The sequence below is a fragment of the Struthio camelus genome, chromosome 1 (genome assembly GCF_040807025.1).
Source record: "Struthio camelus isolate bStrCam1 chromosome 1, bStrCam1.hap1, whole genome shotgun sequence".
In the NCBI taxonomy this organism is placed as follows: Eukaryota; Metazoa; Chordata; class Aves; order Struthioniformes; family Struthionidae; genus Struthio; species Struthio camelus.
In genome coordinates, this window is record NC_090942.1 from 139,871,402 (window position 1) to 139,895,189 (window position 23,788).

Consider the following 23,788-nt stretch of genomic DNA (forward strand, 5'->3'; position numbering starts at 1 on the left):
TACAACTGTTCTTTCTCATCATAACAGACTATCCCTCTGACATCAGAGACTGTGGATCACCTTAATTTGCTGAAAGAGTTCCACAAAGGACATTTTCCAAAACATCTGCCTTTACTCTCAGTACAGATGAGGTCGTGTAGCCCTAACTGGTGCCATTTGCAGGAACATATCTGTGTTGCTGTTCTTGGGTCATGATTAAAGGAAAACCCATATAAGAGCTTATACCTGATACCAGGCTTCAGAGTTAAACAGAAAAACTTGCAGAAGAAAAAGCCTGTGAGAGGGAGAGTGGCAAGAGCTGAGTAGCTGGCTGTGGCTACCACAGGGCCAACCCCACAGCCAAATCTGCCAGACCAGACTCCCACAGAAGGATGTTTCCTTCAGGTTACATTTGAGCCTTTCATTGCTCTCCAGGAGGCAGAGCAATCTCAACTAACTGCAACAGCAATAAAAGGTTGCCCATTCTGAAAAAGGGAAGTTTTTCAAATTTGGAAGAAATAAGGTCAAAACTGAGCATTGATCCAAAACATCTTATTAAAAATCACAAGCTACTTGCTATACCTCAAGAGGAAAAGAGAAAGGGAAAGGAAAATGAGAGTACAGATTTAGGGGCTGTGTACGGGTGAAAGTGAGAGACAGTAGGGCTTCAGAGAAAGCTGTTCAGCAGGAATGGTGCTATAAAGCCCCATGTTGTCATGGATTGCTCAAGGAAACCAGGCAGCTGTATATCCAGGTAGTCTTGCTGTTCCTGTTTCTTTAGCATTGAATTGGAATGCATGTTTTGGTTATTTATTTTTAATGTTTTCCCCTCAAGGTGTCACTGCAGGGTAGACTTAAGGCTATTTACAAGCACCAGCTGTGCATTTTCATTCCTAAAAAAAAGTGTTTGGCTTTCTTTGAAATGTAACCTTAACTACAAACACCTTGGGTTAATAAGCGTGGTTTGAAGGTAATTCGACATCTCCATAAAGTCAGATTCCCTTAAGTTACTCTTCCACACTTTTTCATCTCTTTTCCATCTTTATATAGATCACCTGGGAAGAATAGTTATCAACCGCTAAGGCATTGGTTTTAAGCCCATTCAAAAAGCAGCTGTCTTTCTAGTGCCAGTGAAATGCTGATCTGGAACACCACGTGTGACTTCTGTCTCTGCAGTAAGGCTGCTGCCTGCACTAGGGTACTGTTGACAGGCTTTCCTGTAACCCTCAAGTTTTTCTGTTGAAGTCTTGAATTTAAGGGGATATCAACACTGAGTCGCTACTTATCTGGGATCTCAGGCGGTCTGGTCAAAGGCCAAAGGAGAATACAGGCTTACTTAAAATGCTTGCCTTTTTGTTGCACTGTAATCAATATGGGTTTCTTTTTTTATTATTTAGTCTCACACTGAAGCAATTGGTAAGAGCCTTTAGTAGTTCATGAGAGGAAAAATCAGTTATTCCACTAGTAGTAGGAGAAATGAAGTCTCCTATCCCTAAATCTCCCCCACTTTACGGTAATCTTAGTTGCCTTTTTCTAGCCCCTGTCACACCTCTATCTGAGGGCAACATGCATGCAATTGGACAAATTTGCTAGTCATCCAGCCAGCAGTTGTTAAAAAGAAGGTGTAACAGCTGAAATCTGACTATGTTTCCCTCAGGGGGATGAAGGGATTAATGAAGGGATTAATTTGGGTTTTTTTCCTTTACTGAGATACTGGTTTGCATATATCTTGTAGGCTTTTTTAAACATGTGCTTTACCATCATATTCAGTTGCAGTTAGCCAGTGGACTCAAAAATGGTGGTACTTAAGCATTGTTTTCTTAGGACACCAAGCTAAAAAATATCCAGTAGATGAGGGAACTTTTCTTTTACTCTGGCTTCGTGATTCTGCAAATTGCTCATCTAGCTGCTTGCATACAGGTTGCAGAAATGAGTGGGAAGATGTGGCTGGTTATTTAAGTATCCTCTAAAGAAGTTAGTATTCTGTATAGGCATGGAAGAGAGTAAGGAGAGTCTACTACTGCTTAGGCTGGTACCTGTTCTGCTTCCTGCATATTCTGCGTCGTATATGTAACATAACCAGTAGCTAATGATAAGTATCTCCATCACAGATGGTGCTTGCAAATGTTTGTCTTAGTGTTAGTGGATACAAGAGTGTGGTGGAGCTGATAAGCCAGGGAGATTGGCTCAATTTCTTGCCGGGAGTGTTTCATGAATGCCAAATTTAAAGGACTCTTGGCAGGAAGTCTCCCTCACTGGTAGCTCTCATTCCAGTTGTGTCTTGTAGATGTTTTGACTCCAGGCTTTCAATCATGACTTTTTTCCCTACCTCTTCTGCTTGGCCAAGTATTTGATCAATCATTCCTAAGTAGGCAAGTAAGAGCACAACGAATGTCAGTAAGGGGAATTTGGCTTTAGCCTCTTCGCTTTCCCCAACTACATTTTGTCTTGTGCCTTCTACATATTTCTTGTGATATTTTCCTATTGCTGACAACAATAACACATGAACATTGCCACTGTCTTTGACAGTAGCAGAACATCAGAGCTACCTCTCAGTAAACTGATTGGGTCAACAGTAGGTGGTATGAAAAGAATCTGAGTTAGAGCATGTCTGGCTGAAATATGAAGAGGTATGCAATTAGGGGCCATTTAGCTGAGCGTCTCTACTTATGATGATGTTTTAAGTCAGCCTCTGCAATCTAATTCTATTCACTAACTGTATTAAGCGGATGGTATGAGAGTGATAATTGAATCACTCAAAACTTAGAAAATGCCAGCATTTAGGCTGTATCTGTGATCTGAAGTGCATATTACAGGACAGTCTCAAATTACTTTGTTTTCAATATATTTTTTAAATCCCCTTCAGAAAAAAGAAATCTAAAAACAAGAGTAGGACTCAGAGGTTTAGTGTGAGCTAAAGTCTTCCTTGAGACTATGATAGCTCACAGGGTACATGGTTAATGAGAATTCACTCATGACCTTCATTTCATACCCCTGCTAACTTTCAAATACCTACACCCACCTATTTCCTTGCTCTCTACTGCTACTCTCTAAAAGAACATTGCCCTTTTCCAGCAGAATGGTGCTTCACTGAGCCCTATATCCTCTTCACAGAAATTGCCTCCTACCTATGGATATATATATTATTTATTTGGTCCTCATCAGGAATTCTCCCTCCCTGCCTTTACACTTACAGGCACCCTCTGTGGCAGGTGGACTTCACAGTTATCATTTACCACTGGACTTTTGAAAAAGCCCCAGACTGGTCTGTATTTTGTTGTTGTCTAGTAAAAGGATAGCAAATGAAGAGTAGAAATCCTTGCTGTACAGATCCTGGGGCCTGGGCCAAGGAGCCCTGATGTCTGGACCTGCCCAGTGTGGCACATAAAGAAGGGCACTCACCATGAAACCAGGGAGAAGGTAATGTGCAAATCGTTCAAAGAAAATATCGTTGCTGATTACTACCTCTAACCCCACAAAGGTTATGTCTGCGCTGCAGCCAGAGATGTAATTGCTATATATGCTGGTGTATCCAAGCAAGCTTTTACCCTTGCTAATTCAATAATAATAACAAGCTCGAGTAAATCAATAACAATGCGAGTTCAATCCCAACAACAGTACCAGTGAAGATATAACAACAAAAACCTCATCTCAGTGCAGTTAGCATGCGTCCGGGGTCTCAGATGGCTTGGACAGCTTGAAGATATCAGGGCATAGGTTTCAGTGCACTGTTTTTAGTATACCTGTCAACTAAATTAAAGCTTGTTCACATATGCAGTGCACATACTTTGGATTTTAGCATAGGTATAAATAACAACATGATTTAAGAGTGGCATGTACTATTCACCTGTCCTCCTTGACTATAACTAGGGCAAATCAGACATGAACACGGTTAGTCAATTAGACAAGTTGTGATTTAATTTCTTCAAGCGCAGCTAAGCATCAGATTTCAGTAAAACTCAGCTATGTGGGAAATTTGAGGAGTCTATGCTGTTGCTTTACCAGGTTCACGAGAGCTAACCAGTATGAAGTAAATCTCACTGAATTAAAAGAAAAATCAATTTAAAATGTTCCTCTGGAAACAGGAGAAATGTCTTCATTTAAGAAAACTTAATATTCCTCTAGAGAGAAACTATGTTGCATTTTTGAATAAAATTCCTGAGAGCAGCTCAGTCCTAGACCATAGGGGTAACAGTAAGGATGCTTTTTCATTTCAGAAAATACAGGCAGACCACTGAGTCACCAAGAGCCGTTCAGCTCTTCAGCATTCATTAAGCTGCAAATGTTGAGGTTCAGAGAATACAGCAGTCACCTTGTAGTCTAGGATATATAATTGCTCTATCCAATTTTATTTGCACTGCTTAATGCAGTATGTCAATTCATGACATATTGATTCAACTTATAGAAGTAATTTTTTTTCCAGTTCATTTAAATTATAGTTTAGACTGAACATGCTTGAAGGAGATGGCTATAAATTATGTCAGCTTTAAGTAAGTCTATGTTCAAAAATACAATTTAAATTAAACAAAATTAGTTAGCACTTTTTATTATTGATTTGAGTCTACTCTGCTTCTGGAAAATGTAATTACAAAAGTTGAATTTGGCCAGACCTACAGGATTATATGGATTCAAGCGGTAAAAGAAGGAATTCAGTTTCTAGATCAGTGATGAAAATGCGTTCTTTGACAGCAGATCCAAGGAAAAAGTTCTAAGGCTGGTTCAAAATGTCTGTCTGTCCCTCTGGCCATTCCCCAGAGGACCACAAGCATCAAAGAGTTCCTGGGTCCTTTCCAACACAGTATCCCATCAAAATAGTGACCAAAGCGATGCTGTTTGAATAAAAAGCTGATGTGATTAGTTCTCAAGGTGAAATGAACATCTACAAAAGTGTGTGCCTTATATAAAATTTTACCTTCCTGATTGAATTTTTCTCACCCTATAGGCTATTTTATTTTTCTGGGCACCGCAGTATGCACGGTAACAGAAGGACATGAGGGGTCTTTTGAAGATCCTTCCAGGTACTGGTTACTTAAGGAAGCACCTCTGCTAGGCTCAACACTGTAAAGTAGGGAAGGCCAGAGTCACAGACACTGGCATCAGAAGAGGCCTTAAAAATAGGACCACAGTTTATATTTTAATTATTCAAATGACTCTGCATGTTGCCAAGAAGCTGTGGTAAAGCTAAGACATGTCTTTCAGAAAGAGATTACATCCTGAGACTTTATATGCCTGGAAATCCACAAGCTCCTTGAGGAATGTGCTTTGACCAAGTTACCTCCAGTTCACAGGATTTCCTATGAGATGGTTTTGCTAGACTAGAAGGTTAAAATGAGTGCATTTTACACCAACAGTTTTAAATGTAGCCTTTTTGGTCCTTTGGAAATACAAATTCAATTGTCTTTAAGGAACACCGTAGTATTCTTGAAGGTTAAATTTATTATTCCTAAAAGATTTCAGTAGTGTTCAAATAAAAATCTTTTGCTGATATGTTCCTGAAGGATAACATTAGGTTTGTAGGAGGATTTGAAAGATGATGTAAGGGATTGTGAAACAATTTCAGGATACCCTCAAATTCCTGGTTTTGAATTACTGCAATGCAGAAATCGCGGCGGGATCCTTTTCTCTCATTACGAATCTTAAGCTTTCTTTCTATCAGGAAAATGGGAGTCTCTGAAGGGCTTCTCTTTGCCAAATAATTTAGGTATGCTCACAGTCCTCCCTCCAACAGAAGCTGTTTGTTTCCCATTTGTTTGTATCACTGAGCAATTAACAAGTTTACAAGTAACTCAGGGCAGGAGAGGAACCCAGCTGCACTTGCGCTTCTCTTGGTGCTCAGCTTCCCTACCTTTGCCAAACTCAGCAATTTTCTTGGCAGAACAGTGAGAAGATCAGAAGTCTTTGGACAAGGATTTGAAGGCTGGCCAAGAGAATTAAACAGGGAGTGAATGTTAGGGTGTGGGGATTATTTGCTGGTAAAGGAAGACTTGTGTTTATTTAGGACTGGCTGACACAAACCCAGCTTTTCTTGCAAAGTTAGTAGACTGGGATCTGTTTTTTCAAGGCCTCAGACCGTGCATTTGAGATCTTTTCCCTTTGTAAACCCCTACCTCACAAAAAATTTGCAGGAAAGAGATTCCTTTGAGAAGCTGAGAGAAACTATGAGGTGATATCTGAGGGTTGCTTTCCTGAAAGAGAATGGAAACCCATGCTACTCCCCAGCTTGGTTTGTGACGTCTTCCACAGATGTCCCTATTCCCCAAGAAGCTCGGGCTATCTCCCTCCAAGCTTTCAGCCAAGAGGAAACAGCTTGCAGCCCATGTGGCACTACAGCGTGAGCGGTAAACATCACATTAACATTTACAGGGACCCAATGACCTGTCACTGAGGGTCTGGCAGCACTATCTGAACTGCCCCAGCATCTGTGGGCCACGTGGATGAGACAGCCGGGATCGCTTAGGGACAAATCGCCACCTGCTCCTGCAGAACTATGCAGGCTTGGTGAGGGGGGACACAGAGAGACTGCCTATGGCCCTGTGGCCTGTGAAAGCTCCTTGCAAAGGAAAGCCAAAAATGAAATAAAAAGCACCCCTGTAGCTCAGCCCTGCCCAGGCTCAGGGAAGCTTGGGACAGAAGAAAGGGAATGTTACCATTATTCAGCACTCTCCTGCGGGTTTGGGACAGTGAGAAGGAGCATGAGGAAAAAGGGCATGTTAGCCACTTATTTAGCCCTAGTTTGGCAACCCCTTGGCTGAAGTGCAACAGAGACTAAAAGTCACTTTAGCTCCTGAAATTCAGTCTCTGTAAACCTGCCCTGGGGACACAACTTAGCAGACATCCATGTTTTTACTTTCTTTACTTTTTATTCATTATTGCTGTTCTTTCCTTAAAATAGGAACTCAAAATCTTATTTTGCACAGATACACAGGCTGGAAAGCTATTCAGTTCCACCACAGCTGTGATAAAGACATCTGCAGGGAAGGTACTTACTGGAGCAATCCTTTCAGTATTATTCCCCAAATACGCTAAGGAAACCTTAGCTATTTCACTAGAGTAGCGGTGCTGTCAGGTTTCCCTTTTCCCCAGGAAGGGAAGCATATGCAACCCTTTTCACAAAGCTCTGTGGCCTGCTCTGATCTGACACCAATATACCCTATTTGAAAAGCAAGGGGCTTAAGCACTGCGAAAGAGTAGAAAATGGGGACCATGAAGTACAGTGTACAGCAGTTTATGGTACAGGATGCTTGAACTGCTCTGATAAACACACCTGGATATGTATAGCTTCTGCCAGAATGCATAACTGTGACCTAGACCTTGGCGTGCAGAAGAGTCACTTTGATACTAACAGTCTTCTGAAGTCCCCACTGAAAATAACATGGAAACAATAGGCAAGAGATGTGTTGTCTGGGGAAGGCTTGGGGGTCCTTTTTTAATCTTTTCGCTCTGAGATACATAGGTAATGTTAAAATGATGGAACTACTTGTCAGACTTTCCTTTACACTAGGACACTCTTAAAAAAATGTCTGACAGGTATCTTTGCCATTTTTTTTTCTTGTTAAGGCAACTGTTGTAGTCCTCTTAAAGTTTCCCACCACAGAGATACCAGATGCGATCCATCATGTTCCCAGGTATTTCGTGCTCCTGGGAAAAGGTCAGAGGTCTGCTCAGAAACTACTATTTGGGAGAAAAAATGAAGGACGGAGTTATAAATGAATGATAGTGCAGAACTCCAGGGAAAAAAGATAGTTTGACTGTAATATTAAAGGCAGAGATTTCCAAAAGCACTTAATGATTTTAAGTGCCTCACTTCTTGGGTATTCCACCAGAGAAATCTTTGAGGCCTCATTTTCAGAGAATAAGTGCTTGGCATTTCCTGAAAATTATGTCTCCTTTGACATATTTCAAGTGGTGCATGAAGAAAGGGAGCTATTGAAAATCACAAGGCCAAGATGTTCCTAGTGACTTAAAATGGTCAGACAAAACATATTGTCATGCTGAGACACATCCTTTCAAGGATTTTGAGCATTTTTTTTCTTTCTCTGAAAGAGAGATTAAATAATAGTATATCTGAAATCTTACACTGCACTTCAGTTGTGTCATAAAAGATAGAATTCTTATTTGATATTAATGGAGCAGGTGAAACGTGAAATGATATTCCTTTAATCTTTAATGAAATTTCTGGTTTTAGCATTTAGCTCATCTGTTCAGTGACACAGAAGAGCTAATAATATCACTGTTTTTGAAGGATTTATTCACTACAGGCAGCCTGGTTTTCTGAAGCTGTAGCATACTGTTTAGGTGCTTCAATGTTGCATGAAAATATTAATATTAAAAAAAGTCCTCTGTCCTTGAAACCCAGTGAGCAGAGTTGGAAAGGTATAATTAAAAAAGAAAAAAATCTCCCAGTAAGCCACCACCCCTGGAACAGGAGCACAGTATTGAAGAAAATAACAGTTCTCTAGAAATTAACAGGAGCAATAAGTTCCCAGGAAGTCTTTAACAGAGCAAGCTCTGTAACTTCAATAAAAATCGTGAACGTTCAATACTGAATGGTGCTTTCTGTAGCAAACTGTTTCTCTTCTGCACTACTTCAGTGTTTTAAAATTTAATGCTTGCTTTTTTAAACTCCTAACAGATGAGAAAGGTTACTAATGAAGCTGCAAAATTTTTTGAGGTGGGGGGGGGGGGAACTGAACCTTTCTCTTAAGGGGCAGGATATATAAAGTAGAGAATACCGTGCATGAGGAAGTTTTCTATCAATCTATCTGTTGATGCTTGTCTCTTCATTTCTTTCCAGCTCCTGATTGTTTATCCTTCACTAAACAGTTGTCCCAGGACAGAGCTTCAGGAATAGGCTCTTGACTGGAGAGGCAAGACAGAACAGAAACAAGAGGAAGTCCCAGGAGAGGCGTGCAGGGGAAGAACTTTCCCCATGGCTTCCCTGGAGGAGCACAGCTGCACAGCCTAAGCTCACCACAGGCAGTGTCAGGGACATAGGGAGTTACTGAGGCAAAGACAAAAAGATGCTACCTGCCATAGCTCCCCAAAATCCCACAGACCCCCTCAAGCCCCCACCCTCATCAAGACATAGTCAGTGACCCTTCCCCAGTTCAGCCTTTTTTGGAAAAGGGGTAGACTATGCAATTCCTTAAGGGCCTCCCCCTACCCCCCTGCCTCTATTATCCATAATTTCAGCTGATACTTTTTTTTTTTTTTGGTCCTGGCATTCTTAAAACAGGAGAACATTGCAGAAATGTCCAGTGGATGCATTTATACTTCCAAAAACTGGAGATGCTCTCCAGTATCCATTAAAGCTAGCTGGTAACGGAGCTAAAATAAACCTTGGCCATTCTCCCAGCTGACTATCCTAATAATAGAAATGCCCCTCAGAGTGAGTAGCTGATATTGGGGATCTGCCAGGTGATTTCCATTAAAAACAGTAATTGGTAATAGAAGTCCAGTATAATATCCTTGGTGGAGTTCTGCTTATGCCCCTCAGAGCACCACAGGGATGAGCAAAAGGAGGCCCTTTCTCCTCTCTCTATTTTCAGTTCCTCTTTTCTTGTTAGCACTCTGCTGAAGTCTCTGGTCTTTTCTAGGTCTCTCTAAACCCTGCTTCTCTTAGCTTTCCAGTTACCATTTCTCTGCACAGATGGAACAGCAAACAAATTCATGCTCTAGCTGTTGAGCCAGCTTGTAGGGAAACTCCTGTGCCTACGTGGCCAAGCTGCCAGGCAGTGCTGCATGTGGCCTAGTGCTGTGGGATGGATTTTCCTCCATCTGCCTCAATTGACAGAGGACATTGCTCACTTCTTCCACCCAGGCTAGGAGGAGACTAGCTAGTAAACCTATCAGGTTTCAGTGGCTTGAGATGAGATGTACATGATGCAGTGACAAAAGCCATCTCCAGCAATGGTGTTTAACTATATGGGCATTTAACTGCAGTTTGAGAACACCAGCGAGAAATAAAGGATGCAGTAACCTCTAAGAAATAATTTGTCCAAGCTGTGACAATAGGATTAAACCACCTATAATATAGTCTCCTCTGGGCTACTCCAAGGACTAATGTAGCTCACAGATTAATCTAGACAGCCCCCAGGCACTGTATGTCGCTGCAGCCGCTTCCCACACTTGGCAAACCTCCTGTATGCTGAAGGAGGCCTGGAAGGCCAGGGGTTGCTTTCTGGGGCATCCTTCTGCAAGGACTTGCCCCCGCCAGAGCCAGGGCTTCTGGAGTCTGTTAGTGTGACTGGGGCTCTTCTGCCAGCACCAGCACAGCAGAGAGGTTGAAGAGCTCTCTCTAGGCTTTTCAGCACACATTTCCTTTCTCATTTATTAATGTTAGCTCGGTTTTTAATTTGTGCCTCAACAGTACTCACAACCACATTTTCTGCTATGTTCTTCATCTGTGACCCAGAAACCTTATCACAGAGCACCGAGCAGAATGCCTGTTTAGCAAAACTCACTGTAGCTATATCTGAGTGCTGTCTAAACTGTGCCTCAGCTATTTCAGATGCTATATATATTTAATCCATGGCAGTATATTAGCAGATCAGACTTAGATTAATCAGGCTGATGGTAACTTCTGGACCTTTTCCATAACTAGGTCAGAGATAAATAAGGTAGATTGTTCTGTGCTACAACACAAGCAAGCACTGGGTAGCAGCTGAAATTTTCAGGGACATCAGCCAAAGAGATACTGTAATAAGATTAAGGGGAGCAAAGTGAAAGGGATGTGTGTGTGTATCTGTACATGTGTGCAGAAATGTGATTCAAGCATTTGCAATTTGCAGAAACCATTAATTTCCGTTGAAATTTTCTCTGCCATTATAACAGCAAATATGCAAATTCACTTTATGCTAAAATATCCTCCTAAATAGTGCTATAAAATCAGTCCTGCCCACTGATATTAATACAGAAAACTACAGCTAGAATAGCAATGCAGCTGTCTGAAACCAAGGAAAACTCCCTGCATATCAGGAATCAGCTTGTATACATTTTGAGGTTCAGCGATGCCTGAAATACAATCAACAAACATACGAGAATTAGCTCCTTTTAAAATAGAATGGGTCACATTTAGAATGTCTAACATAAAATGTAACTGCAGGTGTTAGTGGGACACATTTACCTGCAAATTAAAAACTGAACTAGCGTTACTAAATCAAAAGGAAATATTAAAAACCTCTTCAGCCTCTACCAGTGTTTGCTGCATAAGGCCATTAAAGCACTATTATATATACAAATTCTGTTGAAAGGAAAATCTGACTAAGATACTAAACGATGTTTAGGAAATTTTTTAGTTTTGTGCACACTTATTCCACTTGCAACAGCAGAAAGGTCAGTGGTGAAAGGTCTCATGACAGCAATTCAAGGAAACAGTCACTGGACTCAAAAGTGAAAAGCAAATGTGCTGTAACAGTGGACGACTGAGATTCAGGCTGAGATCCTGTCCACATTGAAGCTTCCTAATGGATTTTTCACCATCAACTTGTAATGGTCAGAATTACATCCAAGGTCAATTTAAAAAAACAAGGTGTCTTTTGTTTTAAAGTAGAGCTAGCATAAGAAAAACACCAATAAAAAAAGATTCCTTTTTTCCCTTGATCCTTTCATGGGTTTGTAGAAGATTCTGATATTCTTCCAAGTAAAGAACATGCTTTCAGGGTCTATAACAATGAGTATAGTATATACGGAAGGGATACCCAATTTCCCTGCAGCAGGCAGTTCCTTCAGCTCTTTCTTTTTGAGGAAATGGCTCAGTAGCAGCCCTTCTCTTCAGTCTTATTCTGAACATGTTTGGCAGCCCCTGTTAGGAGCAACACTGATGATCTCCCATAGCTGTCCCAGAGAACTGACATCATTAGCTTATTACTGGAAACATGCACTTCTTTGCAAAGGGTTAATTTGCTCTTCACAGACATTTATTAATACTGTTCTTGCTTGTCTCCCCAAAAAGCAACCATGCACATCCCTCCTTCACGTTCCAAGCAATGGCTCAGAGGGCATCTTTAACCGCAAAGTGGCAGACTTCTTTGTTCCAGACTCTTGTGCCTTTTAATAACATTAGGCAGAGGCCTAACAATGCAAAAAGAGAAGGAGGTAATATCTCCTCTGTGAAATAACTGGCTAGTACTTTCATTTTCTCAGTGAAAATCCCTGCTAAAAACTCTCTCTGATTCTGTATGCATCATTATAGTTTCTTCTTGTTTGGAGAATGTGTCCTGTTATGCACTTTGAAATGGAGTCTTCTTTTTTTTTTAGTGGGATGGTACCCAGTGGACAAGACTGATGATGAAGTTCTATAGATACATACTCTAGACTTGAATAGTCTTTAATGAGTTTTCCTCTTCCCATTAGTCTGATCTGAAGAGGGGTCTGCTCTTGGCCTTTCCTTGGGTCACTTCCCGTTCTGGGAGGCTCCCTTTCCCCTGTTCCCCTTGGCAAGCTTTGTTCAGAGTGCCTATTTTCCCAGTGTCTGGCACACTGGGGCTCTGGCCTCAGGCCAGGGTTGCAGGGCAGCCCGAGATGGTGCCAGTGTCAGCTGGCTCATTCCTGTCTTCCCTCCACCTCCTCCCTCCCTTGAGTTCCCTCCATTTTTCTTGTACCAGCCCCAGTGTTCCTCATATCCCTTGCTGTGCTCTTTTGGCACCTGGGTCAGTGAAAACCCTTCACCGCTTTCCTAGGTACCTTCCTGAAGGTTAACGAGCTGGAAAAGCCCTGCTTAGGGTCTGATGCATGCTGGGCCAGTGGAGGAGTCTAGGGGAGAGACAGGTCCACAGCAGCCCACAGTTAACCTGGGCATGGCCTGGGCTGCTGTGGAAACATCTTCATCCAAGGTTCTTTAGCACTACTGAAAATATCAATAATACATTGAATTTAGTTTTTGTTGCTTATATTAACATAACTCTTCTCTCTTTTTGGAAGAAAAGGAAAACAAAGAAGGTGAGTTTTGGGCGCTGCAGTGTCTCAAACTATTTCCAACAGTGCCCCCCAAAGTGGGCTCTAGTCACACCCCTCCACGTTCCCTACTCTCCACCTACAGTAGTTATTTAGCCCTTTACTGGATGGAGCCCATGCAGATGCAGTCACAGCTGCATCCCCCGTTGAACATCTGGGGCTGCTATAGGCTGAATGTGCTTGTGAATAGTCCTGAGCAGTGCTGGATTCAGGCTTAGGATCCACAGGACATTCAGCCTCAGGACATGCAGCAGGCCTAAGCTACAAGCATCAGAGAGCCTTCTGGGCAGCCTGTCATGGATTTGGGATCTCAGAAGGTGGTAGCAAAGGCACCCTGACTACACGTATTCCTTCTGCCATGCCAAGCACCTGTGGAGCAACTCACCTTCTCTGCCCTCGTCTCTCCACTTGGGTACTGTGACGGCACAGCGACAAGACCAATAGGGCTATTTTTCAAAGGCACACTTGGATTGTCCTGCTGTAGTGACTCTGAAATGCAGACAAAGAGAACTTGGAATTGAGGGAAGGAAATTCTAGAAAAAACAAGGGATAAAAATGGGATTTTCAGAAATGCCAAGCCACAGACCTGATCCTGCTGCTCTGGTGTCAGGGGTAAGACTCCGAGTCACCTCAAGGAAAGTGGATGTATGTTAAAGCAAACAGAAAATGGAAATCTGTGAAACTTTCAACTTATCTGTGTAAATGCACTTTTATTAAGTGCTACTGAGGAATATATTCCTCCTGGGTACCCTCAGGGGTCTTGTAGTTTTTTTCCTGGATAGTGGAAAGAGGAGCAATGCTTCCAGCTGCAGTCTTCATAGCACAACACACATTATCTGCCATCCTCAGCAATAAAAATCCACTTTGCTGAAAGTCAGATTCAGATCTTCTAGTAAGCTGAAAAAGCTATTTTTGGAATCAGTTATATAGCTGCTCAGAAGACTAGAGAGCATTTTATATAATTTTTCCCAGTGAAAACATAGTTTATAGCGCAAGATAAGTGCTGTCAGGATCCCCAGAATTCACTGCTTTTTCATTAATATTGCCTCACAGGCTTTCTCCATAGTAAAGATACTAATTTAGCATGTTTGTTTCAGTGGAAACTTAAAGAACTGAATGTATGCATTTCACAAAGTCAGTTTTCCTAATTATCTGAGATGCTTATTTTGACTCCAATTTCTATTCCTCCTTAGAGGATACTGAAGAGAAATAATCCACTTTGAATATCTTCCCTTCTAGATTATTTCTGTTACTTAGCATTTGAAACTTATCTCTCATCTGATCTAAAAGCTATTGAAATCAATGAAGCACTTGGTTTTCCTTCTGATTTCAGTGAGCACTGGATTAGAATTAGAAGTAAATTGGCTAGGCGAGAGTTTGTCTGGAAGGAGTGAGATCACTCTTGTTCTGTGACTGAGCCCTAAATATGATGACATTTCACATTTTTCACATTTTTCCATGGAAAAGTAGGAAAAATATCTTCAAAAGACATAAATACATTCTTTTTCTCTTCCTGCCAATCCAGAGAAGATTAACTTTTTAAATGACATCTGCAAGGGTCATTTATGGAAAAAAGTGTGTCTTTGCTCAGATTATTCTCCTAGGCAGGAATTGCTCTAGATAGCCTTGATTTTGGTTTTCTTGTTTTCCAAAGTATTCTAAGATAAGAAATTTAAATCAAAAAGCATTGGAACAAATACATTTGCAAGTCTGGCAGAAACTGTTTTTTTTTGCAGGGATATCACATTATAGATGTTGAAAATGAATAGATTCATTGAAATTATTTTCATACTACTTCATGTAATGCAAATCTCATCCTGCATCTTTTGTTTCTTTGTTCCATGACATGCTTTAATTTTAAAGCAATAAGGATTAGAAAGCTGTGTATATATGCTTTATGTTCACACATTAAATTTATTTCTAAATATAGAAATGTATATTTCTAAATGTACAAATGTCAATACCACACTCAATCATATCTCAGAATCACACAGAATCACAGAATGGCTGAGGTTGAAAGGCACCTCTGAAGATCATCTAGTCCAACCCCTCTGTGCTCATTTAGAGCAAATTACACGGAATTGTGTCCAGAAGGCTTTTGAATATCTCCAGAGAAGGAAGCTCCACAACCTCTCTGGGCAACCTGTTCCAGTGCTCAGTCACCCTCACAGTGAAGAAGTTTTTTTTCCTCATGTTCAGGTGGAACTTCCTGTGTTTCAGTTTGTGCCTGTTGCCTCTTCTACTTGTCGTTAGGCACCACAGAGAAGAGATTGGCCTCATCCTCTTGACAGCCCCCCTTCAGATACTTGTACACATTGATCAGATCCCCCCTCAGTCTTCTCTTCTCCAAGCTAAACAGGCCCAGCTCTCTCAGCCTTTCCTCACAGGAGACATGCTCCAGTCCCCTCATCATCTTCGTAGCCCTCCGCTGGACTCTCTCCAGGAGTGCCATGTCTCTCTTGTCCTGGGGAGCCCAGAACTGGACACAGTACTCCAGGTGAGGCCTCCCCAGGGCTGAGGAGAGGGGCAGGATCACCTCCCTCCACCTGCTGGCAACACTGCCTAATGCACCCCAGGATCCCGTTGGCCTTCTTGGCCACAAGGCCACATGGCTGCCTCATGCTTAACTTGTTGTCCACCAGCACTCCTGGGTGCTTCTCTGCAGAGCTGCTGTCCAGCAGGTCAACCCCCAGCCTGTCCTGCTGCATGGGGTTATTCCTCCCCAGGTGCAGGACCTTGCACTCGCCTTTGTGGAACTTCAGGAGGTTCCTCTCCGCCCACCTCTCCAGCCTGTCCAGGTCCCTCTGAAAGGCAGCACAGCCTTCTGGTGTGTCAGCCACTCCCCCCAGTTTAGTAGCATCAGCAAACTTGCTGAGGGTGCACTCTGTCCCTTCCTCCAGGTCATTGATGAATACATTGAACAAGACTGGACCCAGCACTGACCCCTGGGGGACACCACTAGCTACAGGCCTCTGACTAGACTCTGCACCACTGATCACAACCCTCTGAGCTCTGTCATCTAGCCAGTTCTCAATCCACCTCACTGTCCACTCATCCAACCCACACTTCCTGAGTTTACCTAGGAGGATGTGATGGGACACAGCGTCAAAAGCCTTGCTGAAGGCCAGGGAGACAACATCCACTGCTCTGACCTCACCTACCCAGCCAGTCACTCCATCATAGAAGGCTATCAATCAGATTGGTCAAGCATCTTTTGAATATATCCATGAAATGTGACTTCTGGCTGATGTGGAGCCAGCCACATGTTACTGAGCTAAAGACACCAGTTCAGCCTAATGGAGAGTCCTTTCTAAGAAATTTCCATGCCTACAGTCTCAAGACTAGTCCCCCCACAATGTTTTCAGTAATGTCAGCTGGAAAGTCCCGTGGTGTTACTTCTCCTTTGCAAGGATCTCAGCTGGTTAATTCCTTCCCCCAACATATTATGACCCAGTGATATACCTTGCAAGTGTCCTTCAAGCAGCATTGCTCAGGATGTCTGCTAGCACCACCGAGAGACTGCAGAATTTCTTAATCTGGGTTGAAGATGTTACTGGTCCCAGTATGACCTGCCTGCACTGCTGTGGACAAAATGTAGTGCTGGTTTAACAGCTGAAGGGTCCTCCTTAATCTCTAGAGAAGAGCCAATTCTGGTTTTAACTATGATCCATAGGCTGTAAATTTTCGTTGATGGGTCAGCTTTGGTCAGCAACACCTGTGCCACCAATGTCAATGACAAGTCTCACAATACACAGAGGATTGCATTAGTTCAGCCTGCAGTAACTGAACATTGTTTTTCCATCAGCTCTTTTCTCTTGCTTTCAGCATCTCATGCTGGGGAAGAAGTGAGGGAGGGTGAGAAAGTCAGAGCACCCACGGAGGAGGGGGGTTGGCCGTCACTCCTCATCTCTGTAGTATAGGAAAAAATCTGACCCCAGAGGCATCATAGCTATTACTCCTAGTAGTAACCCCAGCCAGTGGTTACAATTTGCCAGTAGCTCATATTTGAGACTCCAAAAGCCATTTACCTTCCTATTGCTATATCTATCAACTGTGATTCAGTATAGCATAAGTGATGGCTCTGCAGCTTAAACAAATATGGAGAAAAAGAAAGGAAATGGGCAAAAAGAGATCTCTCATCTTATAATGCTTGCACATTTTTGTCACTTTCCTCCTACTGCAACAAGATTGTTGTTAAAGGCCATTTTATTGATTTGGCTTTACCATTATCCCGTGAGAGATGACTAAAGTTTTCTCCACAAGTGCTGAGCCACTCAGATCCAGCTTGCAACAACAGGATGCCAAAGACCTGACCTGATGTCGTTTTCTTTAAAGCTTAAAGCTTTTTAACTTTCTTGATAAATTTGATGTCATTGTAATTGTTTTATCGATAAATGGAAGTAGATTAAATGCTCCGGGGATTCATTTTCTCTCTTACCAGCTAGGATTGTAACCTGCAGGCTTTCCAAAACATATGGAAGTTCTTCAGAATGAATACAGGCTCTTTCTTTCCATCGTCTGTGTCTTCTAGTCTGCGAAGGATATCTGGGACTTAATGTCTAAGACTTTTTTTTCCTTTTACAGTACTGTCTTAAAAAGAAACTGCTTCCCTATTTAATTCTGCTACCTCTCTGAGTGCAAGGTGACTGGAATTTAAGTCCTGTTTCCCCGATAACCCTTCTGAGCATTCATTTAGGGAAGCTGTGTCCTTCACCTCTGTAAACCCTGATACCCTTCTTATTTGACATTTTATATGTATGCTCCATTGCTTTAATTTCTCAGTCCAGATTATATCTCACTGTTATCATCTGTGTTCTTTGAAGAAAGGAGTCCACACCAGCTTCGTTTCCGTCTTTGTGTAAAATGGTTTAAAAGGATACTAGCAAGGATGCTCTTCTGTATTGGGTGCTGCTCCTAATGCCTAGTGGCTTTATCTGGTTTATGTGCATCGTTTATGTCCAAAATTTAGTCAGACAATTTCAAGATTCACAACTAATTCCATTTTGCTCTAAATTCTCAGTGTCATCAAAAACAGTGAGCCCTGTGGGCGTTTTGTGCACAGAGAACTCTTGTGATTGGACCTAAGTTTGTTTATAAGGCAACATTAAAGCATTCTTCCCATGAATACTGCCAGTATGTCTCAAATCTGATCAGAATATGTTTTTGCAAACTATTTAGCTAATGCTAATAGCCAAGTAGTGCAAAGCATGCAGGTGAGTTTGTGCATACCACATTCACCTCAAAAAGGAACCTGCAAACCTACAAACATCCATCAGGTGAGAACAGTTTTGTGAGTCCACTGCAGTGAGCTGAAGTCATATGGGGGAGTTATGAGCAATAGGCTCTGATACTTATTAGCAAAAACTTTGGGCACTGACGTTTAACATTAATGCCGGTTTTATACCTTAAAGTTTAAAATACCATTTCTGGAACGATGAGCTGGTAAAAGTGAGCTCTGACCTTTTTGCTCAGGTGAAGGCTCCTTACTTCCTGAACAGAGCACACAGCTGAGTATCTTCATTCTGCTGGAGTCCATGGCACTAGGACTGCACTGAAGTTTTCTTCAGCTGAATTATCCATTAATCAAATAGTACTCTATGGTAAAAAGATTAAAAGCAATTGCACTATCAAAATTACAACTATTAGAATAGCTAAATTTGCCTCAAAAGCTTATTTCACAAAGTGAAATAATGTGGATGGTTTTCCTGAGTTCTCACACTAATACCAGGTTCACCTGTCTAGGATTATCAGCCATACCTGGATCCACAGTCTTAAAGAGAGAAAATGGCTATTGCCAGTTTAGTCACATGTGTAAGGAACAGAAGAGGCTACAAAAGTAAGGAGGGTAAGGGAGATAAAATACACAACTGTCTTTCAACCATTGATTTACATAACAGTTTTGGAAAAAGCCTTATTAAGATCTTTAGATTCCTTTCCTGGTTCTCAGGGAATAATGCAGCCTGGTAGACACAGGCAGCCATGCTGAGAGGAACACACACACACACACGCACTCACACAAGCTTGTGCAAGCTGTAATATATACATCTGTATCCTCCCGACAGGAATTTGTCCAGGTGTCACGACAGACCATGGGAAATGTTACAGGTACATCACATCTCTGTACGAAATCTCACTAGGAGATGGAGAACAAAACTCCATCCCGTATAGCTGCAGAGTGTGTATTTTGGCCTCTTAAGGAAAGGGCAGCAAGAGGGATGTGGGTTAATTTGCTTTTTTCTGCACTATTTTGTCCATATGGGGCAAAGGGCCTTGGGTCGTCAGTAGAGAGAAACAGTTCTGGCATCTCATTGGGCGCTCACTGTAGGCCACCCGAGCTTGTGCTTTAGCTCACAGGAGCTGTGAGGCTGTAAGAAAGCCCAGAGAAGCTCAGGATAGGCCCTTAGCTGCTTGGAGCCGGGGAGCAGCATGTGTGAAACTGACAGGGACTCCTCTCCATGCCTGGACGTGGGGAGCAGGATGCGGCACCCTTCCTGTCCCAGGCCCAGACCAAGGCTGACCTGACTTGTGCGGCTGGGTGTAAGCCATCGGGGTTTGGCTCGACCCTGGAGGGCTTCTGGAGCACATCATATCCTAGCCACGTTTCTGCCATACGCCTGACATAATCCCAAGATCTACAACACCCCCTTTGCAAAACGGAGAGTAAAATTTGGCATGCTAAGCAGATCAGCAGAGGGTTGCTTTTCTCCCCCTCTCTACTGACAGAGCAGTGGAGGAGCTGGGTCTTGGCACAAACAGCACTGCTGCAAATGAAGAAAAGAATGAAAAAACATTAATAGCACATTTAGCTTTATTGAAATTGAACAAATACCTTTTTTTTTTTAATAAACCCTTTTACAGCAAGTGTAAAATTTTAATGTTTGATTCATTTTATGTTACAGGTTGTCTTCTTCTGTGTAAGCAAAAATACCATCTTTTTTTTTTTTTTCTTTTCTACTTTAAAACATGTAGCAAGGATTTGAATAACGCAGATCCGGCACCAAAAGGTAACAGGTTCTGAAAATCACAGTACAGTTTTAAAATTCTTAGGTTAATTAATGATATTTAAAATGATAGCCACTTTGAGTAGAGATATAAATTAGAGGTCTGTAAACAAGTTGTGTTTATCTATAGAGCTATTGGTTGCAGCTACAATGAGAGCAGTAATAGAAACTCAATGCTAAACTGAGCTACACCTTTGAGGAAACAAGTTCTTACTAAGTAGTGTGGAACAGGGTAGCACAATAGGTAAAATACAGTTTGGCACCTCAAGTTGCATGTAAAATTAGCAGAAATAAAATAAGTGCACTGTCTTTCAACAAAAATAAATTGGGCAGTTTCACTGGTTTCGGAGTGTCAGCTATCAAATCACACAACGCACAAGTTCAATCCCAAAATTACAATTCTAGTAAAGCAAGATAATATTAAAATGCACACCCACAAGGATAGTAAAGTATAAATCTTTTTTTTTTTTCTCTCTCTCTCCTGTCAGTAGAAATAATTTACAACCCACAAAAGGACTCCTTGGTGAAACCACTAACTACAGACATGGTTATGGAATGTAGCTCAGTAGACTTGTTTCAAATAGAAAGGCAACATTATCCTGAAAAAGTTTGGTCCTCTTACAACTCACTGTACTGTAGCCACCTCAGTCTCTTGGTAGATGTTTTAGGAGGATAGTTTGTTTTCTGATTCTCTTTTCTGTTTAAAGATAATATTTTGGTGATAAAGTTGAGTAAAATTTGGCCCCATTTACAGATATGTGATCAATGCAGAATCTGGAAGAACAACACTGAAAGTACATATGGTGAACCCTTATTGACTGGTCTCATGGCATATTGTTTCATGCAATAACTTTTCTTTCTATACTTTTTTTCCTTTTTGTTCTTTTTCTCTTCAGTGTCCTGGTGGGGAAAAAGAAACCTTTAGTCCAAATGACAGAAAGACATTTCACTGTTTATTTACATGTATATCACTTTGGCTAAGAAGTCCTGGCAAACCAGAGTTGCCTATTTCTTGTGAATGTCCTCATGCCTTATAATTTTGTATGTAATCCAGTAAAAGATGTTGAAAATGAGGAAAGCAAGTGGGAATGCAGCACGGGATATTGTATCAATCCGTTTTGCACGGTCAACAAACTTCTTTTTGATGGACTCTGAATCCTTCGGTGGTGCCGGAGGTGGGTTGGGTGGAGCGGCCTTGACTGCTGTGCCGTCCTTGACTTGGAGACAGTGACTCATTCCATAGCCACTGAAATTGAATCGGCTATCACGAGCAACTTCATCTTCCTGAAGGATAAAGACGACAAATAAGAGACATAATCACCTGTCTGTGGAGCACACCTTATATTTGAGTAGTCAAGGTGTACACCTCCAAAGCACCTAAGCAAATCAGCTGATGAAGCTATGATACAAAACCCAGGCCTCAAAGACAGGTACACAATTAAAAATCCCATAAAACCACATGGAAATTAGGTGAATATAAATGTTTGTAAATCTGAGTCTTAGTTTCCCTCTCTATAACTTAACTACCAGACCTGAGTACCAGGCTGTATCCCAACCCCAGGGGGAAGAGATCTAACTGCACACACTTCTCGTTTATCTCATCCTGCTTCCTCTGGGAAGGAAACCTCGTCATGTTGGCGGCAGGGAGTCTGCCCTGGCCTAGCTGACTTGAATGATCAGGGACCCAGGACTCTAAGCACATGATGAAGTGTACCAACCACTCTGTCTAACCATAGCCCCTGCACTTCAGTGCCTGAGCTATGAAACAAGGACAGATCACCTCCCCTCCTCAGTCACAGGAATGCTCTGAGGATCAATACCTCAAAGCACATTGAGTGCTTGGTAGCAGGAGTTAGGTGCAATATTGGGAGTTAATATAGCACCATCTTGAAAAAATCCTTTCTCTCTTGTCTGAGGGCGTAATACTTGTTTTTGAAAAGGTGCATAATTACTGTTGAACTTTATCCTCATGTTGACTGTGTGATGAAGGGATCATGACTGTTTGTGCTGGTAAATTCTTGCAGCCATTTCTCCTGTCCGATAGCAGAAAAATATATGCGTTATAGTTACTGGCAGCCCTCCATGAAGGCTTCAAAACCAGCAAACAAGCAACTCTGTTCTTCCTTCCACCAGAGATGAAATGTAGGTCTAAAAGCTTGCCCTAGTTAAAGAACCTCTTTTGACTGACAAATATTTCATTGTTGACTTTAAATGGCCTCTCCTGGGCTCACAAGGAGCCCACTCACTCATGGAAACTACTCCCTCACATCTATCACTAACCCACAGCCTTCTGATCTTAACAGAGAATCAAAGATTGCAAGAAAAGAAAAAAGTTAAAGGGGCAAGATATTAAGGGTTCTACATTTACTGATGTCAGGGATGGGGGGATAATTTACATGAATTCAGGATGTAAATCACTACTTTCTCACAGCAGCACCTCTTTCAATAATTACATTTTGCTCTCTCCCCTCAGGTCTAGCACTGGAATTGGATATATCACCTCGTTTGCTCTCCTTACCTTGGAGCTAACATACAAATGTGAATAAGTAATAATGAGACCCAAGGTTACCAAATAAGAAATGGTCACTCTGAGATAACATTGAATGCTTATGAAAGGAGGATAGGCAATAAATAGTGTTCTTGAGCCCCTGTCACTTCAACATGAAGCCTATCCTATGTTGTATCCTTGAGCAGGTAGATAATTATACTATTGCAAGGCTGTTTGAGCAGTTATTCAAAGTTTATATTTCCTTCTCAAAAGCTCATCATCATTAAGAGAAAGAAACATGTTGCTCTTTTTTTTCAAATTTATTTGTTTACAGTTTTCAGTTCCTCTGTGAAAAATCTGAAATTCTGCTTGTCCTAGTGATTATAAGTATGTAAAGCTTTTAAAGATGAGCCCACTGAGACCTACGTTCTGAACAGTGGATTTCTCATGTATGACTTAATAACATTGCAAAGTCCTCCAATAATGCAGGAAGTGGTCTTTCTTGTAGCACTTACCCTATTACAGAGTTCGAAAGATATAATGCAATTCCAGAACATGAAAGGTGATTAAAAAGGGTAACAGATTTTCTGCAACTGCATTACCATATGTATTTTATTCATTTTTTTAATTCAATTTCTGTTACTTGTGAGGCATCTATGGGAGGAAATAAAATGTACTGAGCTCAACACAGGACTTGGAGAACCCAGATGACCATGTCCTGCTGAGTCACAGCCCTGTTGTGTAGGGCTCAGCAATTCATCTTCAGTTTTATAGCGCTGTTTTGCAGCTTACAGTGTTGTAACTCTAGTGGGAGGCCCTGTGAGATTAAGGACAGGGATCTTTAAATCTCATTCTTCCAGGTCTTAAGCACCTAACCTTTAGCTGCAAGGATCTACCAGTTTCCCAACCAGTTTTTCAGCCCTGAATTTCCCCCCACAGACAGCTGGCTGTGCCATTTCCTTCTCAAAAAAATGAGAGGAAAGCTTGCCCAATCCCCATGCTAGCTTTTTATTTAGGACTTCAGTAGGTACAAAATTTACCCAGGACAAAAGAAGTACAGCATTCATCTAGGATATGAGGAGTATATTTTCAATTTCCCTCTCTGCCTGAGGAGATTTGAATCTCCTTCTCCCTGGTGAATGTTTGAATTGACCTGTAACCTGTTTTCAGAACATGGAGCTGTTTATTGGTTGCAAAAAATGTTTGCTTTTTCAGTGTTTTTTTTTAAGTTTACCAGAAAAATTCTTTAAAAAAAACCTAAATAATTAATTAAGAGAATGGCACTGTATTTCTTCTCTGCTGCTTCTTTCTGTCTTTGACATTCTGCTCTAACAAAAACACAGCACTAGAGAGAGCCACCTAAGGA

The 23,788-nt window shown here is 41.6% G+C and overlaps 1 protein-coding gene and 1 long non-coding RNA gene across 8 annotated transcripts in view; one reads left to right on the forward strand and one right to left on the reverse strand.

Annotated features, from left to right (window-relative positions):
* Positions 1–23,788, forward strand: part of LOC104149799 (uncharacterized) — a 62,221-nt gene that overhangs the window by 14,216 nt on the left and 24,217 nt on the right. The gene's annotated exons all lie outside the window — the stretch shown is intronic.
* GLRA2 (glycine receptor alpha 2) overlaps positions 19,724–23,788 on the reverse strand; it is a 133,803-nt gene continuing 129,738 nt past the window's right edge. For all 7 annotated transcript variants that reach the window (XM_009683632.2, XM_068919737.1, XM_009683631.2 and 4 more), the window contains one exon: positions 19,724–21,218. In XM_009683632.2, the coding sequence (XP_009681927.1) occupies positions 20,940–21,218 (279 nt within the window). In that variant the 3' untranslated portion in view covers positions 19,724–20,939. The remainder of the gene's footprint in view (positions 21,219–23,788) is intronic.